Source organism: Taudactylus pleione, unplaced genomic scaffold, assembly GCF_031769625.1.
Source record: "Taudactylus pleione unplaced genomic scaffold, aTauple2 ptg001628l, whole genome shotgun sequence".
In the NCBI taxonomy this organism is placed as follows: domain Eukaryota; kingdom Metazoa; phylum Chordata; class Amphibia; order Anura; family Myobatrachidae; genus Taudactylus; species Taudactylus pleione.
This window is the reverse complement of record NW_028286025.1, coordinates 2,074,854-2,096,670: the sequence shown is the minus strand read 5'-3', so window position 1 is coordinate 2,096,670 and position 21,817 is coordinate 2,074,854. Positions and strand designations below refer to the sequence as shown.

At 44.6% G+C, this 21,817-nt stretch overlaps 1 protein-coding gene across 1 annotated transcript in view; it reads right to left on the bottom strand.

The window, feature by feature from the left end:
* The window catches only part of AMN (amnion associated transmembrane protein), a 150,644-nt gene extending 133,893 nt beyond the window's left edge, over positions 1-16,751 (bottom strand). Inside the window, exon 1 of the mRNA XM_088464290.1 lies at positions 16,710-16,751. Within this exon, the coding sequence (XP_088320416.1) occupies positions 16,710-16,749 (40 nt within the window). The 5' untranslated portion in view covers positions 16,750-16,751. The remainder of the gene's footprint in view (positions 1-16,709) is intronic.
* Between the last annotated feature and the right edge of the window lie 5,066 nt (positions 16,752-21,817).

The following is a 21,817-nucleotide window of genomic DNA, read 5'->3' as shown; positions in this document are numbered from 1 at the left end:
TAAATACAAGGGAACCAGTTCCATTGGCAGCCATATATGCCCACGCCATGACACTACCACCACCATGCTTCACTGAAGAGGTGGTATGTTTTGGATCATGAGCAGTTCCTTTCCTTCTCCGTACTCTTCTCTTCCCATCACTCTGGTACAAGTTGATCTTTGTCTCATCTGTCCATAGGATGTTGTTCCAGAACTGTAATGGCTTTTTTAGATGTTGTTTGGCAAACTCTAATCTGATCTTCCTGTTTTTGTGGCTCACCAAAGGTTTGCATCTTGTGGTGAACCCTCTATATTCACTCTTGTGAAGTCTTCTCTTGATTGTTGAATTTGACACATATACATCTACCTCCTGGAGAGTGTTCTTGATTTGGCCAACTGTTGTGAAGGGGTTTTTCTTCACCAGGGAAATAATTCTTCTGTCATCCACCACAGTTGTTTTCCGTGGTCTTCCGGGTCTTTTGATGTTGCTGAGCTCTCTGGTGAGTTCTTTCTTTTTAAGAATGTTTCAAACAGTTGATTTGGCCACACCTAATGTTTTTGCTATCTCTCTGATGGGTTTGTTTTGATTTTTCAGCCTAATGATGGCTTGCTTCACTGTAAGTGACAGCTCTTTGGATCTCATATTGAGAGTCGACATCAACTGATTCCAAATGCAAATGTCACACCTAGAATCAACTCCAGACCTTTTACCTGCTTAATTGATAATGAAATAATGAGGGAATAGCCCACACCTGTCCATGAAATAGCTTCTGAGTTGATAGTCCCATTACTTTTGGCCCCTTAAAAAGTGGGAGGCACATATTGAAACTGTTGTAATTCCTACACCGTTCACCCGATTTTGATGTAATTACCCTCAAATTAACTCTGAAAGTCTGCAGTTAAAGCACATCTTGTTTGTTTCATTTCAAAACCATTGTGGTGCTGAATAGAGGCCAAAATCTGAAAATTCTGTCAATGTCCCAATATTTATGGACCTGACTGTATATATATATATATATATATATATATATATATATATATATAATGTGTGTGGCATTGTATCATTTATCCAGTCAGCGACTGGATAAATGATACAAACTCCTTCCTTATCGGAGGAAGGACATGTATTAAAGTTCTGAAACGTTGATAATTCAGACGGAGTTTTGTATCATTTATCCAGTCGCCGATGAGTGCCGCCCCTACATGTACAGTTGATAGTCCTCTCCAAGCACGGGCAGGTAATCAGCAGTGGTTACAGTGGGTTGGAACTGCTATTTGGAGACAGAACCAGTTCCGCCTCCTCCGACCCACCTCATCCCGGAGCTGCAGGGAGGCTCCATTTGCTGGGCACCCGCTGAGATTTTCATACTAGCGGGCACCCGGCTCACTCCCCGCAGCGTCAGCGTCAGCCGGAGGCTGGGGCTCACTCCTGAGCTCCAGCTTCCCACACGAGCACTATGGGACGTCTCTCCCATAATTCAGAGGAGCAGCTAGGCGGACCGGACGGTGGCGGACGTGGGATGTGGGGTTAAGGTAAGTATTAGTTTTTTTTTGTGTGTGTAAACAGGGGGCACTACTATTGGGGGTACTACTACTGGGGGCGTTACTCAGGGGACATTACTACTGAGAGCATTGCTATTGGGGCACTACTACAGGGGACATTACTATTGAGGCATTATTCAGAGGACACTACTACAGGGGCATTACTCAGGGGACATTGCTATTGGGGACATTACTCAGGGGGCATTACTACTGGGAGTATTACTATTGGGGGCACTTCTACATGGGGCATTACTATTGGGGCATAACTCAGGGGGCATTACTTTTGGGGGCACTACTACTGGGAGCACTACTCAGGCGGCACTACTATTGGGGTCATTACTACTGGGGGAACTACTACTGGGGGCATTACTACTGGGAGCAATATTACAGGGGGATTACTAATGGGGCATTGCATAGGGGGCACTGCATAAGGGGCACCACTCCTGGGGGCACTACATAAGAGGGGCTCTGCATAAGGGGCACTACCACTACTGAGGGCACTGCATAAGAGGTACTACCACTACTGTGTGCGCTACATAAGGGGCACTACCACTGTGGACACTGCATAAGGGGCACTACCACTACTGGGAGCACTGCATAAGGGGCACCACTACTGAGGGCACTGCATAAGGGGCACCACTACAGTGGGCATTGCATAAGGGGCACCACTACAGTGGGCATTATGTGTAAGGGGCTCTACTGCTGTGGGCATTATGTGTAAGGGGCACAAATGTGGGCATTGTATAAAAGGGGCACTGCTGTGTGTCATACATGAATAAGGGACACTACTCTGTGGTGTAATGTGAATCAAGATTGTGCTACTGTGTGGCGTAATTTGAATTGGGAACACTTGTGTGACCACGCATCTTTCTTTTGAAACCACACCCCTTTTGTGGCACATGCCTGCAGCGCGTGCTATCCCTTTATTGATAAAGCACTAGTGGGGAGGGTGAGCTATATATATATATATATATATATATTCCATAGGCAAAAAACCTTACGGTTTCACATGTCTCATTAATGCTGCTTAGACATGATGTGAAAATTCACAAAATCTATTGAATTTCTGCCACTAAAACTCCAAAAAGCATTGAAATAACGATCATTAAGGCTGATGCCTTAATGGATGTGTTCCTTGCGTAATACAGATATGGTATGCCATGACACCATGTGGTTAACTGCAGATTCAGCACTCTCACAGAGTGAGATTCCTGTCACAGTACAAAATGGTAGAGCTGTTAATTCACAGAATTGTGTGCTTATTGTTATACACACATGCAGTAGCAGTGGTGCAGTGCAAAGGGGGCATCAGTGGGCAACAGAGGGCTCACTGCTAGTGTGCATGCACCTGAGAAAATTAAATCAATAAGTCACAGATGCACAAACGCAGCAGGGAGATCCATCTACGCTTCTATGTTAAAAATTGAATGTGTAAAATAAAAAAAGGTAACCCCCCCCCAAAAAAAGAAAAAACCACAACCAGCACCGGGCTTTTAACAGCCAGTCCTGGTTGTGTTTAAATACAGGGGAAAAATAAATGACATAGGGATCCCCTGTACTTAAGCACAACCAGCACTGGGCTAGTCAGAACCAGCCCTGGTTGCCAAAGTATGGGGGACAAATTATGTAGGGGTCCCCCATATTCACATATTCAGCACAACCAGCACTGGGCTCTGAGCCGGCCCTTTTTCTTGAAATATAGGTGGAAAAAAATGCGTAGGGTCCCCCGTATTTACGAGAACCAGCACCGGACCCTTTTTAGCGGGGGGTTATGCCACAGCCTCCCCCGCATGCTGGTACTTGGAGAACCACAAGTATCAGCATGTGGGGCATTACGGACCTGCTGGTACCTGTAGTTCCACAGCAAATGCAATATTAAAAACCACACAACACACCGTAGAAAAGTAACATTTTATTAAAACATACATGCACACACACATGCACACACTATATCATATACTCACCTATGTATCCCTGTAGCCAATCTGTCCAATGAAGCACCTGTAAATATGGGGGAAAAAAAGCATGTCCCTCCCCCCAAAACCAACAACCAGCATTGGGCTTTGGAGCCCCAGTACTGGTTGTGCTAAATACAGGTGACAAATAACGTAGTTGTCCCCTGTATTAAGCACAACTAGCACCATGATTTTCAGAACCAGTCCTGGTTGCCAAAATACGGGGGACAAATGACGTAGGGGGTCCCTCGTATTCAGTGCAACCAGCACTGGGCTCTGAGCCGGCCCTGGTTCTGGAAATACAGAGGGAAAAATGCTTAGGGTCCCCCTGTATTTACCAGAACCAGCACCGGACTCTTTGTAGCTGGGGGGTGATACCACAGCCAGGGGAGCCCTTTCACTGGGCCCCCCAGCCTCATCATCACCCCTTACCACTAGTCAGCCCAGGCAGGGGATCCCTGGGGAGCTGGGGACCCCCCACAATAAAGGGTTCCCACTCTCTGAGGTGCCATTTTTGAAAAGGACACGTTCGGTTCACACCATTGGAGTCAATGGTGAGAACAGCGCATTGGCTGAGAGGCGGAAGGCTCACCTCTCTCAGCCAATGAGCGATCCGCACCGGGATTTCTGAACTGAAATGCCGGGCAGAGCTGTCATTCGGGTAGTAGTGTCCACTACTAATGTACGAGGGTCCACGTGTTTTGCGTTTTGTTTTTTTTGCCAAGACCCTGGATTGCCTAGAGGACAGATCCACGCATAGGAGGCGAGTATGGAATTTTTATTACAGGTACTCCACAGGATTGTCTACTGGAGAAGAGAACAGAATGGCTACAGGGATACTAGGTGAGTATGTGAGATAGTGTGTGCATGTGTGAGTACATGTGTGTGTGCATGTATGTTTCAATAAAATTTTACTTTTCTATGGTGTGTGTTCTGTGTTTTTTTAATATTGCTTTTGCTGTAGAACTACAGGTAACAGCAGGCCCCTAATGCCCTGGCATGCTGATACTTGTGGTTCTCCGAGTACCAGCATGCAGGGGAGGCTTGCTGGGAACTGTAGTTCCACAGCAAAAGGCAATATTTTAACTCTTAACTTGCACCACACTTTACACAATGAACCCGGCACCCACCGCCCAGGGGTGCTGGGGATAGCCCCGGGCTATCAGCCTGGGCCTGGGGTGCCCTGGAGAGGGGGACCCCTTTATTGGGGGAATCCTGAGCTCTCCAGGGATCCCTGGCCTGGGCTGACTAGCGGTCAGGGGTGATGCTTCGGCTGGGGGGCCTGGCGAAAGGGCTCCCCTGGCTGTGGCATCACCCCCCAGCTAGAAAGAGTCCGGTGCTGGTTCTGGTAAATACAGGGGAACCCATTGCATTTTTTTCCCCTGTATTTCCAAAACCAGGGCCGGCTCAGAGCCCAGTGCTGGTTGCGCTGAAACGTCATTTGTCCCCTGTATTTAAACACAACCAGTACTGGGTCTCCAAAGCCCGATGCTGGTTGTTTTTTTGGGGGGCGGAGCCACGCCATTATTTTTAAATACAGAAACAGGTATCACGGATCTTCCAGATCCGAGCTTGCATTCTGTGTGCTGCTATCACCCCTGGGTACTAACGCCTGCCCCACCGCTGTCCACACTGCCACCCGCACCGCCACCACTAAGGCCCGCTACCGTCCCTGGATTCTGGCTGACTACCACCTGTGCCCTTCCCCCGGGTCCCGCTGCAGCTAATGGCTGCTTCTTTCCCTCAAGCTCACCACAGCTAAAGCCTGCAAACAACGCCCATCTTTGTGCACCCAAGTGAAGCCACAGTGAGTGGAGGAGGCTCCTACTGCGGCTGCGCAACAAGTTGAAAAGTCCTATCTCTACAATGGCGCATTCTTGAGGTAATAGTTTAAAAACTGTAACTTTCTAATTTACCTGAACCCCAAAAGCACGTACCCTGGCACAGTAGCTACCTAATAAAACAAACCCCAAGTCTAAATTCGTCCCCTACCCCGAGTTATGCCTTCCAAAAATCCCCCATAGAGAACAGCAGAAAAGTGGTCCTAATTGAGAATGTCAGAAAAAAGTGACAGCTGGAGCTTTAGATTACTCCCATGTCCTCAATTTTTGTTTTTGCCCTGAAATTTAGCATGCAGCACCGAGTGACAGTTCTACCCGGCCATGCCAAATTTCAGCTCGGTACCTCCAACAGCTTTTGAGGTGTAGCCCCTTAAACACCCTGCCTCCCCCCTCGAGAATTCTCTATGGAGATTTCCATTTTTTAGATGCAGCCTTAATATATAAGGGCACGAATGTACCCTTATTATTTCAGCAAAACAACAGGCGGCACTCCAAAACTCCAATAGCAGTGAAAACAATGTTTCTTATTTAATTCATCAACGTTTTGGGGAATGCTACCCTGTCATCAGGACAGACAGACGGGGGGTGCCATCCACCAAAACATCGATGAATTAAATAAGACACATTGCTTTCACCGCTATTGAAGTCTTGGAGTGCCGCCTGTTGTTTTGCTGCTATCTTGGACGGTGTTATCAACCGTTTGGAAGGCACCCAAGCCAGAAATCATTCAGGTCTACAGCAGCCGCTAGAGTGCCGGGTTGCAATACTTGTATATACAGGGCCGGCGCTAGGTTTTGCTGTGCCCAGCGCTGTCCTGTGTTGCTGCCCCTTCCCTCCTCTGCTTCTTCCCCATGATCGTATATACTGAGTTTACCGCCCGATGGGAGGAGGGCTTTTCCTGCGCCCGCGGGATACAATGCTGCTCCGGGCCGACGGACCTGCTTGCCCGTGCCTGAAGCCACAACTGTGTATATATATATATATATATATATATACATACACACATACACACACATAATTCTACTATGAATGCACTCCTGTAATTATGGTGAGTGCAGAGCCCTGGCTCTGCACTCACCATAATAACTATCTGTAATAATAGTCAGTGGGATTTTGGTTCATGAATTGATCAATGCATTTAAGCTTGCAGCCCCTGTCGAGGGACTCCACTTTACTGCAAGTCCCTACTCTATTGCTCAGAGTTATAACATGGAAATAGCTATCACATTAGTGTTAAATTCAGGGTATGCTATCAAGGTTTAAAGCTCACAGCAACTTTGCTTTTAAACGTGAGACAGTCACCAAGCACACCTGTTGCAAAGCACCTAGGAAAACAGCTGACACAAGTTAGATAACTAGTTAATAGGGGTGCATGAGAAAATGTGATCACAAAAATGATTAATTAGAAAAAAATAATCAAATAAACAAAAACCACTAATCCACGGCACTCACCATTCCTTAGTGCTTTATATATAATATAATGTATAATATATATAATATGCTAGAATTATGCTATGAATTACTTCTATTTTGATGGCAATTACTAATTGCGACTACAAGGCTGCGCCATGGGGTCAAGATAAATTACTCATGCAGAACATATCATTCTCAGAAAAACTTCTATTCTATACACGTTTTATAGATGACATATTTATGCTGTGGACAGGCACAGTCTCTGAATTTGAAAAACACATGGCTACGATTAACAGTATGGATGATACCGTCACGCTCACATACACCTGTAGTGACAACTCAGTGAAATATTTGGATGCTAAATTTACATAGAGGATAAGATTCTCATTACAAGCTTATATACCAAACCCACGGACTTGAACACTATGCTACACGCGAGGAGCCACTGCCCATATACAATGAAAAAGGGTTTACCTTTCTCACAATTTTTCAGAATTAGAAGGATTTCCAGTAACACTTGGGAATTGGCTCAACAAATGGATGTAATGGCAAAAAAATTATTACAAAGAGGTTACAAACCCTCAAAAGTAGAAGCTGCCAGATCTAAAGCTATGGCCATCTTTCAAAGTGACTGTTTGAAAATGAGGGCTAAACCCAAACAGAGGCCCTCATTCAGAGCCGTTCGCTATTTGCGTTCGTTCGTTCGAAAACAAGGGGTGGCTATTCAAATGATCCGTTCGCACATTGCAGTCTGTTCACACCTCTAAATCTGAACGAGCGAGCAAAACATACGCTCGTTTATTTGTTAAAAACGCCCCCTGGCCGCTCGCACCATACGTCATGTCCGCTATTTATTAGATTAATCGAGTACATCGTACAGCGTATGAACTGCTCGCTATTCTTGTGGTTGGTTTTTTCAACCGCTATTTTGCGAACAGTTCTGAGTTAAAAAAACCCAGTGACGTGGTCAATGACGCTGCTGTATTAATTATGCACACCCATAAAATGCCCGTTTTGACCTTTAAGCACGCCTGCGTTCTGATCTCCACTACCTGTTTTCAAGCACCGTCCCCTGTTACCACCCACATACGCCTCATTCTGTCACTCAAAATAGCAGGCACTCGCTATATTGCGTACAAACGATTTTCACCTGCACTGACTGGTTCGCGCATGCGTACTAAAAACTGTACGCATGCACAGATGTGCGAACATCGCTCGGAACGAGCGTACTGCCGCTAGCGAGTGGCTCTGAATGAGGGCCAGAATGTGCTCCCTTTTGTTAATCAGTTTTCCATGAGCAGTTCCTTATACCCCTTTTACACCAGAGCAAAAACCTGGGTTATTGCTGAGTCTATCCGGGTCGCAGCTCAGTGTAAAAGGGTCCCTGAAAAATAACCCGGGTCAAATGACCCAGCAATCCAACCCAGGTAGCTACCACGGTCAGACCCAGGATGGACCTGGGTAATAGCGCAGTGTAAACGGTGCAACCCGGGTTATCTGACCTGGATCATGCCCAAAATGAGCTAATTGGTGGCTGTGGAGCAGTCACCTCCCACTTTTTATGACCTCATAAGTTCAGCAGGGCAGACCCAGGTTCATTGTGAACGGGGCTGACCTGAGAATAACCCAGATCGATGGTGCTGTGTAAACAGTGTCTGACCTGGGGCCTGATTCAGAGCCGCTTGTAAGCAGCCGCTCGTTCGCTCTGAGCGATGTTCGCACAACTGCGCATGCGTATGGGTCGTAATGCGCATGTGCAAACCAGTCATTGCGGTCGGAATTCGAGCGCTCGCAAAACAGCGAGGGGCTGCTAATTTGATTGCCAGAATGTACCGTTTGTGGGTGGTAACAGGGGAAGGTGCTTGAAAACGGGGGAGTGGAGATCCGAACGCAGGCGTGCCTAACGGTAAAAAGGGCGTTTAATGGGAGTGCATAATTAGTAAAGGAGCGTCATCGATCACGTCACTTGGTTGTCTTTTAGCCTGAAGTGCTCGCAGTGATAGCGGTAAGAAAAACCTACCACAAGCACTGCGAGCAGTTCAGATGCCTTTCGATGTACCCGATTAATCTAATAAATACCTGAGATGACGTGTGATGCGAACGGCAAAGGGACATCTCTACAAAATAGCCAGCGCATTTTTCGTTTGCTCGCTCAGACATAGAGGAGTCAACAAACCGCAATGAGCGAGCGCTCAATTTAAATAGCCGGCCCCTTTTTTTTGAATGACCGTCCGCAAATAGCGTCCGGCTCTGAATCAGGCCCTGGGTTAGAACCATGAAAAAACTAAAGAAAAACAAAGGCTCTTTGTTGGGGCACACTTGGGGCACACTTGGGGCACACTTGGATGATAATACGGATATTAGATTGATTAAAATATAACTTTTATTATGTCATTCTAATATTAAAGAGGTGTATATAATATCATGTATTGTGCATAAGGCAAGAAAAAATAATTTGTAAGTAGAAATAATATGCAGGTATTATTATAATAAATGACACCCTCCATTATTCATTTGGCAAAAATATGAAGAGAATTCTGCATTCCACTGGACATCTTTTAGATGAAATGAATAATGGAGGGTGTCATTTATTATAATACCTGCATATTATTTCTATTTACAAATTATTTTTTCTTGCCTTATGCACAATACATGATATTATATATAGTTATACACCTTTTTAATATTAGAATGACATAATAAAAGATATATTTTAATCAATCTAATATCCGTATTATCATCCAAGTGTGCCCCAAGTGTGCCTTTCTTTTTCATGTCAAAACTTAGGCTCTGGGAGCACCACCAACACCACTAATGATAATGCTTTAAAAATGTAGGATGGTTGGTCTAAAACAAATAGACAATTATAAAATTATAGATTTTCTCATATAGAACTAGTTCTGTGCGGAATCCTTTTCCCTTTTTGTCTGGGTTAGAACCATGTCTGTAAAGCCAGGTCGGACTCGGGTTTTTGGTGGAAAAGCGGAATTAGTGATCAAGAATTCCAAGAGTTTGTGGCCTTTGACTAAATCGGATAATTCCTTGTCTTTATTTAAAGATACCCAGCTGTGGGTTTGTCAAAAAAAAGGTAGAAATCTTAAGGATTGGCTAGTCCATTATGACGTTACTACAAACTCTCCCTGCCTACCTAGTCACTTTTTAAGTAGACCCCCCGGGATGCTACAGATGTACAGGATGCACTACTTGTCCTTATCTTGATACTGGTAATAATTACATCCACACTCAGGGAAAAAAACACCTATTCACATCATTAAATGTCCATGTGATCTAGCCTATATTGGCAAAACTATTTGTAGTTTTACAAAACGGGCAACCCAACACGCTCATCAATCAGGCTTGCCCTAAAAGGAAGGGAAGTTGAATGCCAGACATTCTTTGGTGACCCATAAATATATATTAAATAGACCAGGTACCACCCTCGTTACAGGGTAGGGGGGGTTATAGAGCAAACCAAATGCTGCAGTTGGAATCACAGTGAATATTTAAGTTTAACACAGTTGCCCCTCAGGGGTTCAATGAACAGCTGTCGCTAGCCTGCTTTGTGTTATGTGATTTATACATTGACTAATTGTATAATATGGACATTCCCATTTGTTGGGATCAATACATCCAGTTCTGGGTCTAATTTAGCAGAATGTCGTGTGGATTTTCTTGTTATCTAATGTGAAATGATTCTCCAACCAATCAGCTCCTATAATTGTTTCAAACACTTGACAGTTAGGAGCTGATTGGTTGAACCACCATTTAAGATTAGTAACGAGTGATAACAAGTATATCACTCGTTGATTAATCCAGGCCCTTATTTCGGTTTTAAATTCTGGGGTCAAACACGCCTCTTAGTAGATCTAGCTCTATGATGGTTCTGAGGTGGATTATGCCCTGTATATAGGAAACGTTCTCCCCACAATCTGAATTCTCCATATCAGCATTTCTCCCTGCTGATTTATGCACATTTATTATCATCCTTATACATATAGCCTTGAAGATGTTTTGCATTATGTAACCGGTTTCGTTTTCTTGTTCATTTATCCTTGACAAAAGAACTAATAAAGGTCCGAAACGTTGGAACATGAAGGAAATTCTGTCACATTAAATATATATATATCATACACGCCTACGGCATTTGTGCACGCAAAGTCAAGATCAGCCACATTACCGATCTGCTCAACGTCTGCCAGGATAGGCCCACTTTGGAATGAAGCGCAACCCATCTTAAGGTGCGCAAATTCTGGGTCGTCTCATCAAGTCTTAAAGACCCAGATATTGTTCTCTGTCAACTAATGGAGGGTAACAAATTACTTAGGCTAGGCTTCCTAAGCTGTGGCTCCTTGAGCCCGAAACTTAAAACATTATTATTAAAAGCAAAACCTTGGCCTAGATTTATCACCGAGCGATTTTCTTGTTAACTAATGTAAAATGATTCTCCAACCAATCAGCTCCTATCATTTTTTCAAACACCTGACAGTTAGGAGCTGATTGGTTGAAGCACCATTTAAGAAGTATATCACTCGTTGATAAATCCAGGCCCTTATTTCGGTTTTAAATTCTGAGGTCAAACCTATCTGAATTCTTCTCAGCCCTGATAGGGCCCTGTAGTATTTGCATATGTATATTTGTAAAGATTATTAGCAGCATATTTTATATAAGGCAGCTGGTATATTAAGTTGTTCTTAAAATGCTATAGATGTTATGTTTACCCTGATGCATACATGGGTGTGGAGAGTTAGGTAGTCCTCACCTCAGCACCTGTACCAGGCAAGGTCTAGTAAAAACAAACCCTCATTCAAAAGGCATTTATTAACATTTTTCTTTTAAAATTCTATTTAAACAAATGCTTTAGGTCATCGGCTTGGATGTAACTTTACATAAAGATATTGGGCCTGATTCAGAGCCGGTCGCTATTTGCGCTCGCTCGTCAAGAAAATAGGAGTGGCTATTCAAATGAACCGTTCGCTGTTTGCGGTCTGTTCACGCCTCTAGGTCTGAACGAGCGAACAAAACTTGCGGTCGTTTTTTGGGAAACTACGCCCCCTGGCCGCTCGCATCCTACATCATGTCCGCTATTTATTAGATTAATCGAGTACATCGAACAGGGTATGAGCTGCTCACTATTCTTGTGGTTGGTTTTTCCTACCACAATTTTGCGAGCAGTTCTGGCTAAAAAAAAACCCAGTGACGTGGTCAATGACGCTGCTGTATTAATTATGCACACCCATAAAACGCCCGTTTTGACCTTTAAGCACGCCTGCGATCGGATCTCCACTCCCCGTTTTCAAGCACCTTCCCCTGTTACCACCCACATACGCCTCCTCCTGTCACTCAAAATAGCAGGCATTCGCTATTTTTCGGAGCACACGATTTTCGGCTGCACTGACTGGTTCGCGCATGCGTATTACGATCCGTATGCATGCGCAGTTGGGCAAACATCGCTCGGAGCAAACGAGCAGCCACTTGCGTCCGGCTCTGAATCAGGCCCATTATCAGCGTTATTTCGTGGGAAGAATGAAAGACTTTACCAGGGAAAAAAAATATTATATTCTACATTATATATATATATATATATATATATATATATATATACACACATATACATATATTATAATAGTAATATCTCTTTAAATCCTTGAATATTTGTTACAATTATTTTATTATCCAAATCCTTTTACTATAACTATAGAGACATCTTATTTGCCTACAACGTGTGCTAGATCTCGTATAGTCATTACACAACTCAATGTATGAGACACAGGAGATAAAAATTCTTATATTTCCCCTTCCATCATTGCTCATTAATACAGCAGTCCCCCGGGGGCCCTGCTTGGCATATGTCTGCCCAGAATTTCCCTCTGTAATACTGCACAAAATATTCTAGGTCCTCTCTTCGTGTTTTGGTTCTGGTTCCGATTTTGCAAAACCACCCTCACGTGTTTTGGTTTTGGATCTGTATTTTTGTTCAAAAATGTATAAAAATAGCTAAAATCACATAATATGGGTCTGTTTTTGTACCTACAGTATTACTAACCTTAATAACATTAATTTCCAGTCAATTTTGACCAGCTCACAATATTATTTTCACTACTTTTCACCAATATAGGCCAAGGCTGCAGTGAGCGAGCTGGTTACAGTAAGCGACAGAGCAGTGGCACAAACACATGGCATTTATTTCTGTTTAATAATGTTTAGCAAATTATTAATGTATTAGCAATAACCAATCTAACTAACTCGCAAGTACTGTCAATAGAAAACAATACAACACAACAATTTACTAAAAAGCGTGCGTGGAATATCCTTGCTCAAAACAAAAAACCCTAAACTATGTGTAAATAGCAACAGCAGAAGTAAATGCCAGACAAGTGCACATGCCCCCAGCACATGCCTATTCTCAGTGCCCAATCTGTATTTCCCTCCAGGGGGCGCTGGGCCACCGATGACTGGCACTTCATACCTATGTAAAGCCCCGTTCAATCAGCCATTTTTTTGAGCAGTTTCCCAAAATCTCTCGAACCATAAAATCAGGGTCCTGTATTTGCAGGACGGATACAGTGCTGAGGCACTACTTGGCAATGTCCTCAGTGTGGGGGGTGCCGACGGTGTCCTCAGTGCAGGGGTGTTGGCAGTGCGTGGGTGCCGGCAGTGTCGGTGTGCCCGGCGGAGTCGGCAACGGGGGGGTTTACGGGGAAGTGCCGATTGGCTGAGAGCCGTGACAGATGGCTATCTCAGCCAATCAGCGGTCAGCCCATTGATTTCAATGGGACTTTTGAAATTGGCGCCCGGGGCAAAACCGCAAGATCCGACAGCGGGATCTTGTGGTTTTGCCTCGGAGTGGGGATCCGGGGCAGGTGCAGAGATCCAAGCTGATCCCGGAGGCTCGGGTGGGCTCATATCTTATATATAACATCACAGCAAACCAGCAGTCAGGGTAACTGCCTTCATGCAGTGGCGTCCTAACCTTTAGTTGCACCCGGTGCGGGTGTACAAGCAGGAGCGCGGCGTAGCCGCGTTCGCCGGGGGAAAGGGGCGGGGCCTTACATGTGGGGGCGGGGCCGCGCACCCGAACCCTGGTTTTAGTGACTCCGGGGGGTCCAGGAGGTGCGGGCTGCTCCCGGGGACCAGTGTGTTTGTAGTGCTGGCTCCTTCACTGTGACAGGAGCCGAGTGCTGCACGTAATTCTACAGTGCAGCACCCGGCTCCTGTCACCAGAGGGGGAGGCTGCACTTTGGTGTCACCCCTCGGCGGGTGACACCCGGGTGCGGCCCGCACCCCCCGCACCCCCTTTGTGACGCCACTGCCTTCATGTCAAATATACTACACATTGTCTAATGCTGAGAGGGGCAGGATTCTGTGACTCACATGACGACATCTGATTTCCTTGGTGCATGTATGCAAAGTGCCAGGGTACAAGAAAGCTTATTCAGAGTCACTTCCCTGCCCTGTATGTATGTGAATCACACAACGGCTGACGGCTACTCAGCTTCCTTGAATGAATCTGTTCTACTAGCACGGTAAATAGACTTCAGATCAGGAAATTCTTTCTGTGACAGAGCACCGTCCCCAGCAGTCAGCTATTATTGGCCTGTTGCACAAGCAGGAACAACATATGTAGATTATTTATAAATGCTGCTTCAATCTTTAACTTTATTTATTTTTTTAGATGGGTCAGATTAGCCCGCAGGAGAACATGGGAAATTCCCGGTGGGTCCCGCTGCCTAGGGGCCCATCCCTCCTCTAGGGATCAGGATCCAGGCTGAATCATACATTGTTACTCTATTAGAGGGTTAGTTACCTCGGGGCAGGGGCAGCGAGCGGTGCCACCACACAGAGCGCAGAGTCAGGTGGGCAGCACCGCTGCGCACCCAATGCCCCTGCCTCTGGCTAGCCAGGATCTCTGCAGCAGTGCTGCCTGGAGTGTTCTTAGGACACGTCAGGCGTGCACACCTCTGCCCTTACAGCCCCTGGAGTCTCTTTCTGGGGGTTTCTACATCTACTGTGTCTATTGTAACATGACCGGATTAAGGGGTCCCTCTCCTGGGGTAGATGGACTCTCTCTTCACACACACACAGCAGCCGGAAAAATAGTACACCAGTCTGGGGTCTTGTACTAGCTGGTCGGTACCAGTCTTTATTGTGCAATATAAAAAGAAAACAAAACGCTAGCCCGTCTGGGCGCTAACTAGAGAAGAGGTTCCCTCTCTAAAGAAATAGTGGGGCCTACTGCCTCCACCATCAACACAAACGTATGCACAAGACTTACAGGTAGTTTTCAGCACGTATCTCTGAGCCAGCCAGTCTGCTTGCTTTCCCAGGTATGAGACACTAGCTTACAATCACACACAGCCTATATCAGCCAGTTCCAGGTGCAGACCCTAATGAGCCTGCTAACAGGCCAAAAAGGCCAAAACCTGGAATGGCCTGTGGATGGAGCCCTCCCTCTCCTCAGATACACACCCCCAGGACCCAAACCGGCTTTTCAAAAAGACACGCAAATCTGCTTCACTGCAGACTTTCTCCTGGGGGTTTTTAGAACACATAGGTCAAAAACCTAGGATAAATGTATCTACCACTGACCACTTTACCAGTGTCCCTATCACACTATCTACAGTGTCTCTCTCTCTGGGGGGGGTTTCTACATCTATCTATTTATATCTCACTCTCTTGGAGGGTTTTCTACTTCTATCTACAGTCTCTCACTCTCTGGGGGGGCTTTCTACATCTCTGCCATTTGGGCCTCAAGGTCCTTGCAAGGGCAGCAAAGCCCTCTGGACCTTGTTGGATGTTGCCCTATTGTTTCTGGGTGCAAAGGGGCCCCCATAACAGTTCAAAACATGTAGGTCCTCCACTGTATGTGTATATATATATATATATATATATATATAATTAGAAAAGAGGGTATTCAAAAGCGACTTTGAAAATAAAACTTATCTTATGCAACATACATTTCAGCCCAGGACATTACATAGTTAATGAGAGGTTCAGGAACGGAGTAGCCCTGCTTGTAACCATATTTTTAATTCTCCAATTCTGGAGCTTGCAGCAGGTGGATTACCTATCCCATCATGTAGATCTTTTAAGAATTTTTACAAGTCCCCAAAAAATCACACAGGTTTTAACATATGAGTATCTTTGAGCTGGTCCTATCTCTGTGTGTTCTGTGTAACGTATGTGAGAGTGCCAGCAAGCAACGTAATATGCTGGCACTACATGAACGAATGTTAATAAACAAAATAAGCGTATATGTGTTCGTTCATGTATGCGTCTTAGCGTACTCACGAATACTAGCGCACAGGTTCCCTATCCCACGTCTAGGTACCTGACTGGCATTTTCATCTCTATCTTTCTATGATTAATGGTCATGAGGGGTTGGGTACCGGTTCCAGGTGGTTGGGATGCCCTTGGTCATAATACCGACAGCGGCTTCACAACAGTCAGAATCCCGCCACACGAAAGTAGCCTAACCCCTAACCCTCACCCTGCCCTCCCGCAGCCTAACCATCCCCTCTGCAGCCTAATCCCAACCCTCACCCTAGTGCCTAACCCTATCCCTAACCTTCCCCATATACAGGATGTCGGGGTGAGGATTCCGGTGCCAGTATTCTGAGCGCCAGCATCCTGACCGCCAGGATGGTGATGACATCCCATCATGATACAATTCTTGCAACCCACCCTCCCTCACTTATATGCCACCCATATTATAATATCATATAATACCAGTTTTTTAAAGATTAATGTTGGTGGTATAAAAAGGCATAATTTACTACAGAATAAAAGGGAATCATTCAGCATTTACCAGACATTTATAGAAAAACAGAGAGATGGAAAAACTGCAGCTGAACATTTGATGGTTGCTGCAGTTTATTTTTTTTTTTAACTAATTAACTCCGCTCGCTGCCAGTATTCTCATTGCCATCAGTGACCTGTATTACTATATAGATGTAATAAAGGTTAAAAAATCTGTACTTACTGACGGACAGAAGTGATAGCAGGACCTGTATTGTATTCATTTTTGCAGTGATCACTTAAAGAGAAGCTTTGTACTATGACCTGTGCCCGGATCACGTGGTCAGAAGACTGAGCGAGACAACAATTCTGTCTCCTCAGCACAAATCTTCCCTCACAGATGCTTTACATGCAAAGATAAATAGCAAAACATCGTCATGGCCTACTGGTTATTCCCTTCTTGTCCTTCCTTGGTAGAAACCCCCTTTCTGGTCTCATTTAATTCTTTCCTTATAAACGTGTATGAACACTTTACAAGTCCCCGCCTTTCAGCTTTGAAAACAATGTATGCATCAGTTTTATATCCTAAACCAGTTTAAATAAGAAAGAGATGGGAAATTCACATAATGACAACATTCCTGGAGACCGGTCATCTGGTTAACAAACAACCAACCATTCCTGCAGTTTGGTCGCACACATGGAAGAATATTTACTAACGTGCAGTTTTTTAGAAGTGGAGATGTTGCCCATAGCAACCAATCAGATTTTAGCTATGATCTTCTATAAGGTGCTAGATAAATGTTAAGTAAAATCTGATTGGTTGCTATGGGCAACATCTCCACTTCTAAAAACCCGCACATCAGTAAATATACCTCACAGAGAGTCAAATAGAATATATTGGTTAGTTTGGCCCTTTATCCAGTGAGCTCACCTTGTGCATGCAGATTAAGCATCATTCACCTGAAGGAAGGCTTACGGCAATGATGAAAAGGTTGTGTCCTTAGGATTTAAAAGATAAAAATAATCTTCGCTCTAAATTGGCTTTTTAAAATTAATTTGCATTTTAAATGTGTGTTCTACAGCTGTGCCTGCCAGACACTCCACAATCATTTGAGCAATGTAAGTAATTAAGCACTTTCTAAATTGGTCTCCTGATTTTACTCGAGGAAAAAGGCAAGGGTATTCTTCTCTGCAAGGACTCTTATTCACGATGGTGAGAAAGCCTAATCACTCTACACATGTACCGCTAAGCCCTTATGTGTACAGCTTGCAGTGTATGCTCACTTTGGGGGCTATTCATGATCCTTAAAAGGCACACATCCACTAGAAGATAGGCAAACGACTGAACGATTACGACATTGTAATGGTGCAGTCGTTTGTCAGTCTGTGATGTCCCTACACTGAACGAGCAGTCATTCAGTGTAGGCACAATCAATCATCTGCATGTTGAACCTGACGTTATCGTATTGTACAGCATATTTGCCCGATGAGAGATGTCAAAACGACCAGCGGAAGCGCGCATCGCTGGTCGTTTTAGACATTTTCTTTAACGATTTTCAAACGATTATGATATCGTTCAATTTAATCATCTACTGGATGTGTGCCTTTTATGGTCTTGTTACACATGCAGAAACGCTAGTTTGCACGTTTTTTGTAAATGGCTCATTCATTATTAAGGGCCGCCTAGTATACATCACACTCCAAAAAACAACATTTTTTGGAGGTTTGCTTGCGGGAACCAATGTCGTCTTCAGATGGTCTTGGTTCTTGGAACCCCATTGCTTCTTGTGGGAAGATTTGGGGTTGCGAAGATGCATCCGCGCTAATACCTATGTCAACTCCTCACTGGGGGCGGGATGCATCAATGAGAAAAAGGCGGTCAAACCCCATTTCTTGGTTGCGGCGGGTAACACCATCTTCCAATCAGATCCCTCCCAGCACTCCCCTCCCCCCCCACGACATGCACAGAAGGACACTGGAGGGGTTACTGGGTCATAGACCAGGAAGCCACTCCACCGCAAAGGGCCGTTCTTACCAACAGAGCAGTCCTTGGCAGGGATTGTCATACATACCGGCGTTACCAACCCCGGCATGCATGCGATGACCAGGCGGGATGCATCAAATGCCACCCTGAGTGCCACATGGCAGTGTGCATGTGTGAACTCAAGTCTCCTGGCCCCCGATTATTGTGTGGTTGCCCGATAGAGAAATTATTTTCTGTGTCAATTTCTGTTTTCATGGACTATTACATTATGGGTCCATATTTTTCTCTTTGCACAAAATACACACAATTCCCAGGGGCTTCACTACAGTGGGTGCTGGGGGTTCTGCTCCTATGGGGCTCAGAGGCTTAGCAGGCTCGCTTCCTATGTACCCAGCTCACACTGACAGCGCCTATGAATGAATCAACGCTTCTGGGAGGGCCGCCCTTATGTTCCACTGACATGACCTGAAATCTCCACTGCTAGTGAATCTGAAGCGTTGAACAAAGGAATTAGAATATATACAGTACATACACGCTTGGATGTAGTGCACTTGTTGACAAACACAATGACTGCCCCGGGGAAGCGGGCGCAGCGATGCCGGCAAAGGCGAAATGCTACTCAAAGCATATTACTCCCGCCAGAAGTACAACTGTGACCATGATAAACGACACAGAACATGCACTATACACTGGCCGACTCCACATCGCGGCACCTGCCTTCCAGGGGTCCACATTCTGTTTGTCGACCAGCTGAATATATGTCCTTACACCCTATATTGTTACATACTGTAAACACCATTGATATGCTGTGTTCTGTATAACTAGATGACTGTAGTGTTGGACTAATTAGGTAAATGTAACTATGGAAAGTATCATGGAAGAGTGCATTTCTTGCAAAGTTGCTGGTTGTTAAGCTGCATACACACAAAGATTTTCTGTCCAACCATCCAACTAGTTGATGGGTTGGAATGAAAATCTGGTAACGTATGGGAGTAACTGATTATCAGCAATTTGCTCCTAAATACCAGAAAACAGATGAAAATGACCTCAGACAAGTTTGTTAAATGTTTGATCTAAACAATTTGTTCAAACAACAGTTTTTGTCCATTTTCTGGCGTTTGGGAGCAAATTGCTGATTGTCATTTGCTTTCATAACTAACCAGAATTTCATTCCAACCAATCAATTAGTTGGATGGTTGGACAGAAAATATTTACGTGTGTATGATCCGGATAAACCACCTATAATACATTATATATTCACCATGCTACTGTACTAAAAAGAGATCTCTCTGTACATATCTAACATAAATAAAACGAAAGTAAATGTTGAATTTACCACGGTACACCGTACAAAGCCGTTGAGCGCATTCTCGGCTGAAGCAACCCTGGCACACGATGAAACGTGGTGTGGTAGAAAAAGCGGGAAATCGCTATGCGAAAATATGCAAATGGCTCTTTCGCCGGGGACCTGAGATACAAGATGCAGTTTTAGTGAAATGCAGCAACTTATAGGTGATTTTTCTTAAAAACCTGAGCGGTTGTGACATCCGTACCAATGTACGGCAAGGTAGACCCTACAGCCCACTGTCTAATTACATTTATTAGGGGTAGGTGGAGGCTAAAGTTTTTTTTCTTGTGCAATATACAGTATAGGTTAGGTTCCTAAATGCAGAGAACAGTACAATGTCCTCAAACAGAAATGAAACTTCACAAACTGGATTTCACCACAATCGTTCTGCAGGTGTAATTACTGAAAATGTTTCAGATTTCTCTAGCCTCCCCCCCTCTCTAACATGATAACCACCGCGAAAGTCTGAAACTGTACAGGCAGACTTCAAAAAGTAACAAAGTTTCCAAGAAATAAAAAAAGAGAACCGTGTTTTCCCCTCAGACAGATCCCAGACGCAGTAGATTTATGATAAAATGATTTTTGGGGTCTATGTCCTAAGCCTTGATGAGAGATCAAGTGGATGGAGTTAAAGAGGCAACCATTCAGCTCCTGTCACTTTAAAAGCTGTGTTTTCATAAAGGAGCTGATTGGTTAGTATTTATTTGCATCCACTTAATCTCTCTCCAAAGCTTAGTACATAGACTCTATATATTCTAACAATGGTATTCATGTTCACCCAGCTATACAGCATTATCTTGCTGACACTTCCGCTTGCTCATTGTGGACAATTCTTGGCCCTCAGTCAGAACAGGTCTAACCTGCAGGAACAAGTAGCTGATCACTTCAGACACCACCGAGCCCTCATTCTGTACGATACCAAATTGGGTCCATCCGATCTGTTTCACTTCTCCCCATACTTGCTGACTTTTCGATTACCCTCCTTGGGAGATCCCGGAGGTCAGTTTGCAGCATTGTGCAGTGGATGACAGAGCAGTGATAGGCAAATCAGGTCTTACAGCCCCCAGATTGCCCACTCTACTAGGGAAGTGGACAGGATCTGGGAGGCTGATCTATTCTCTAAGGAGTGCGGGAGAACTCCCCTAAATTCAGAGGTTTCCTGGAATAACTACAGTATGCCTCACGCATAATGACTCCCCATGACATCATCCCCACTCTGACATCATTATATTCATAAAAATAGCTTCCAGACTAGTACGACAACAACAGGTTGCACTAAACCGGTCAGACTTCAAAAATACCGGGGGGGAAATCAACCAATCAGCTTCTAGTTAGCATTTATTAAATGCATTCTATCACAGGGGTAGGCAGCATGGGTTTGCTACCTGTGGCCACAGTTTTAGCATTCGCAAAAAGCATATATTGTGACGGTGTATGCTGGGGTGTGTAGTTCCAAATCTGGAGAGCTATCCCTGTTCTATAAAATGATAGGTAGAAGCTGATTGGCTGCTATGGGAAACTGTTTAGGAGTGTTAATACATTTCCTCCCAGTATGCTGGGGCTTGTAGTACCACAACTGTAGGACAGTAGGTTAACATAATACTGACCTGCTTATGACTACTATAAAGGGGCCTATTCATTATGTTAATTATTGGGGGCTGGGTGGAGTTACGAAGAGGGATCCGAAGTAGATGATGATGAATGGACCTGATACTTAATTTGTATAAAAGTAGGTGAAAATTATAATGTCTCCTGCTTCTGTATAAATGATGTGATGATGAATAGACCCCTATAACACAAATGCTCTACTCACAGGCAACCCTCTCCTAATTCTGCAGTGCTGAGGGCAGAGTGCCTGGTCCCATGGGTCTGATGTCCAACGCCCATCAGATGCTAATACCCACTCCCTGAGTTAGTGGAGGCTCAGGACCAGGAGTTAGGAGCCTACGGAGTCCTAAATGGATGAGAGGAAGCAACAGAGAAGCTGTATAGCAAACTAAAGGGACCTAGGTGCCGGCTG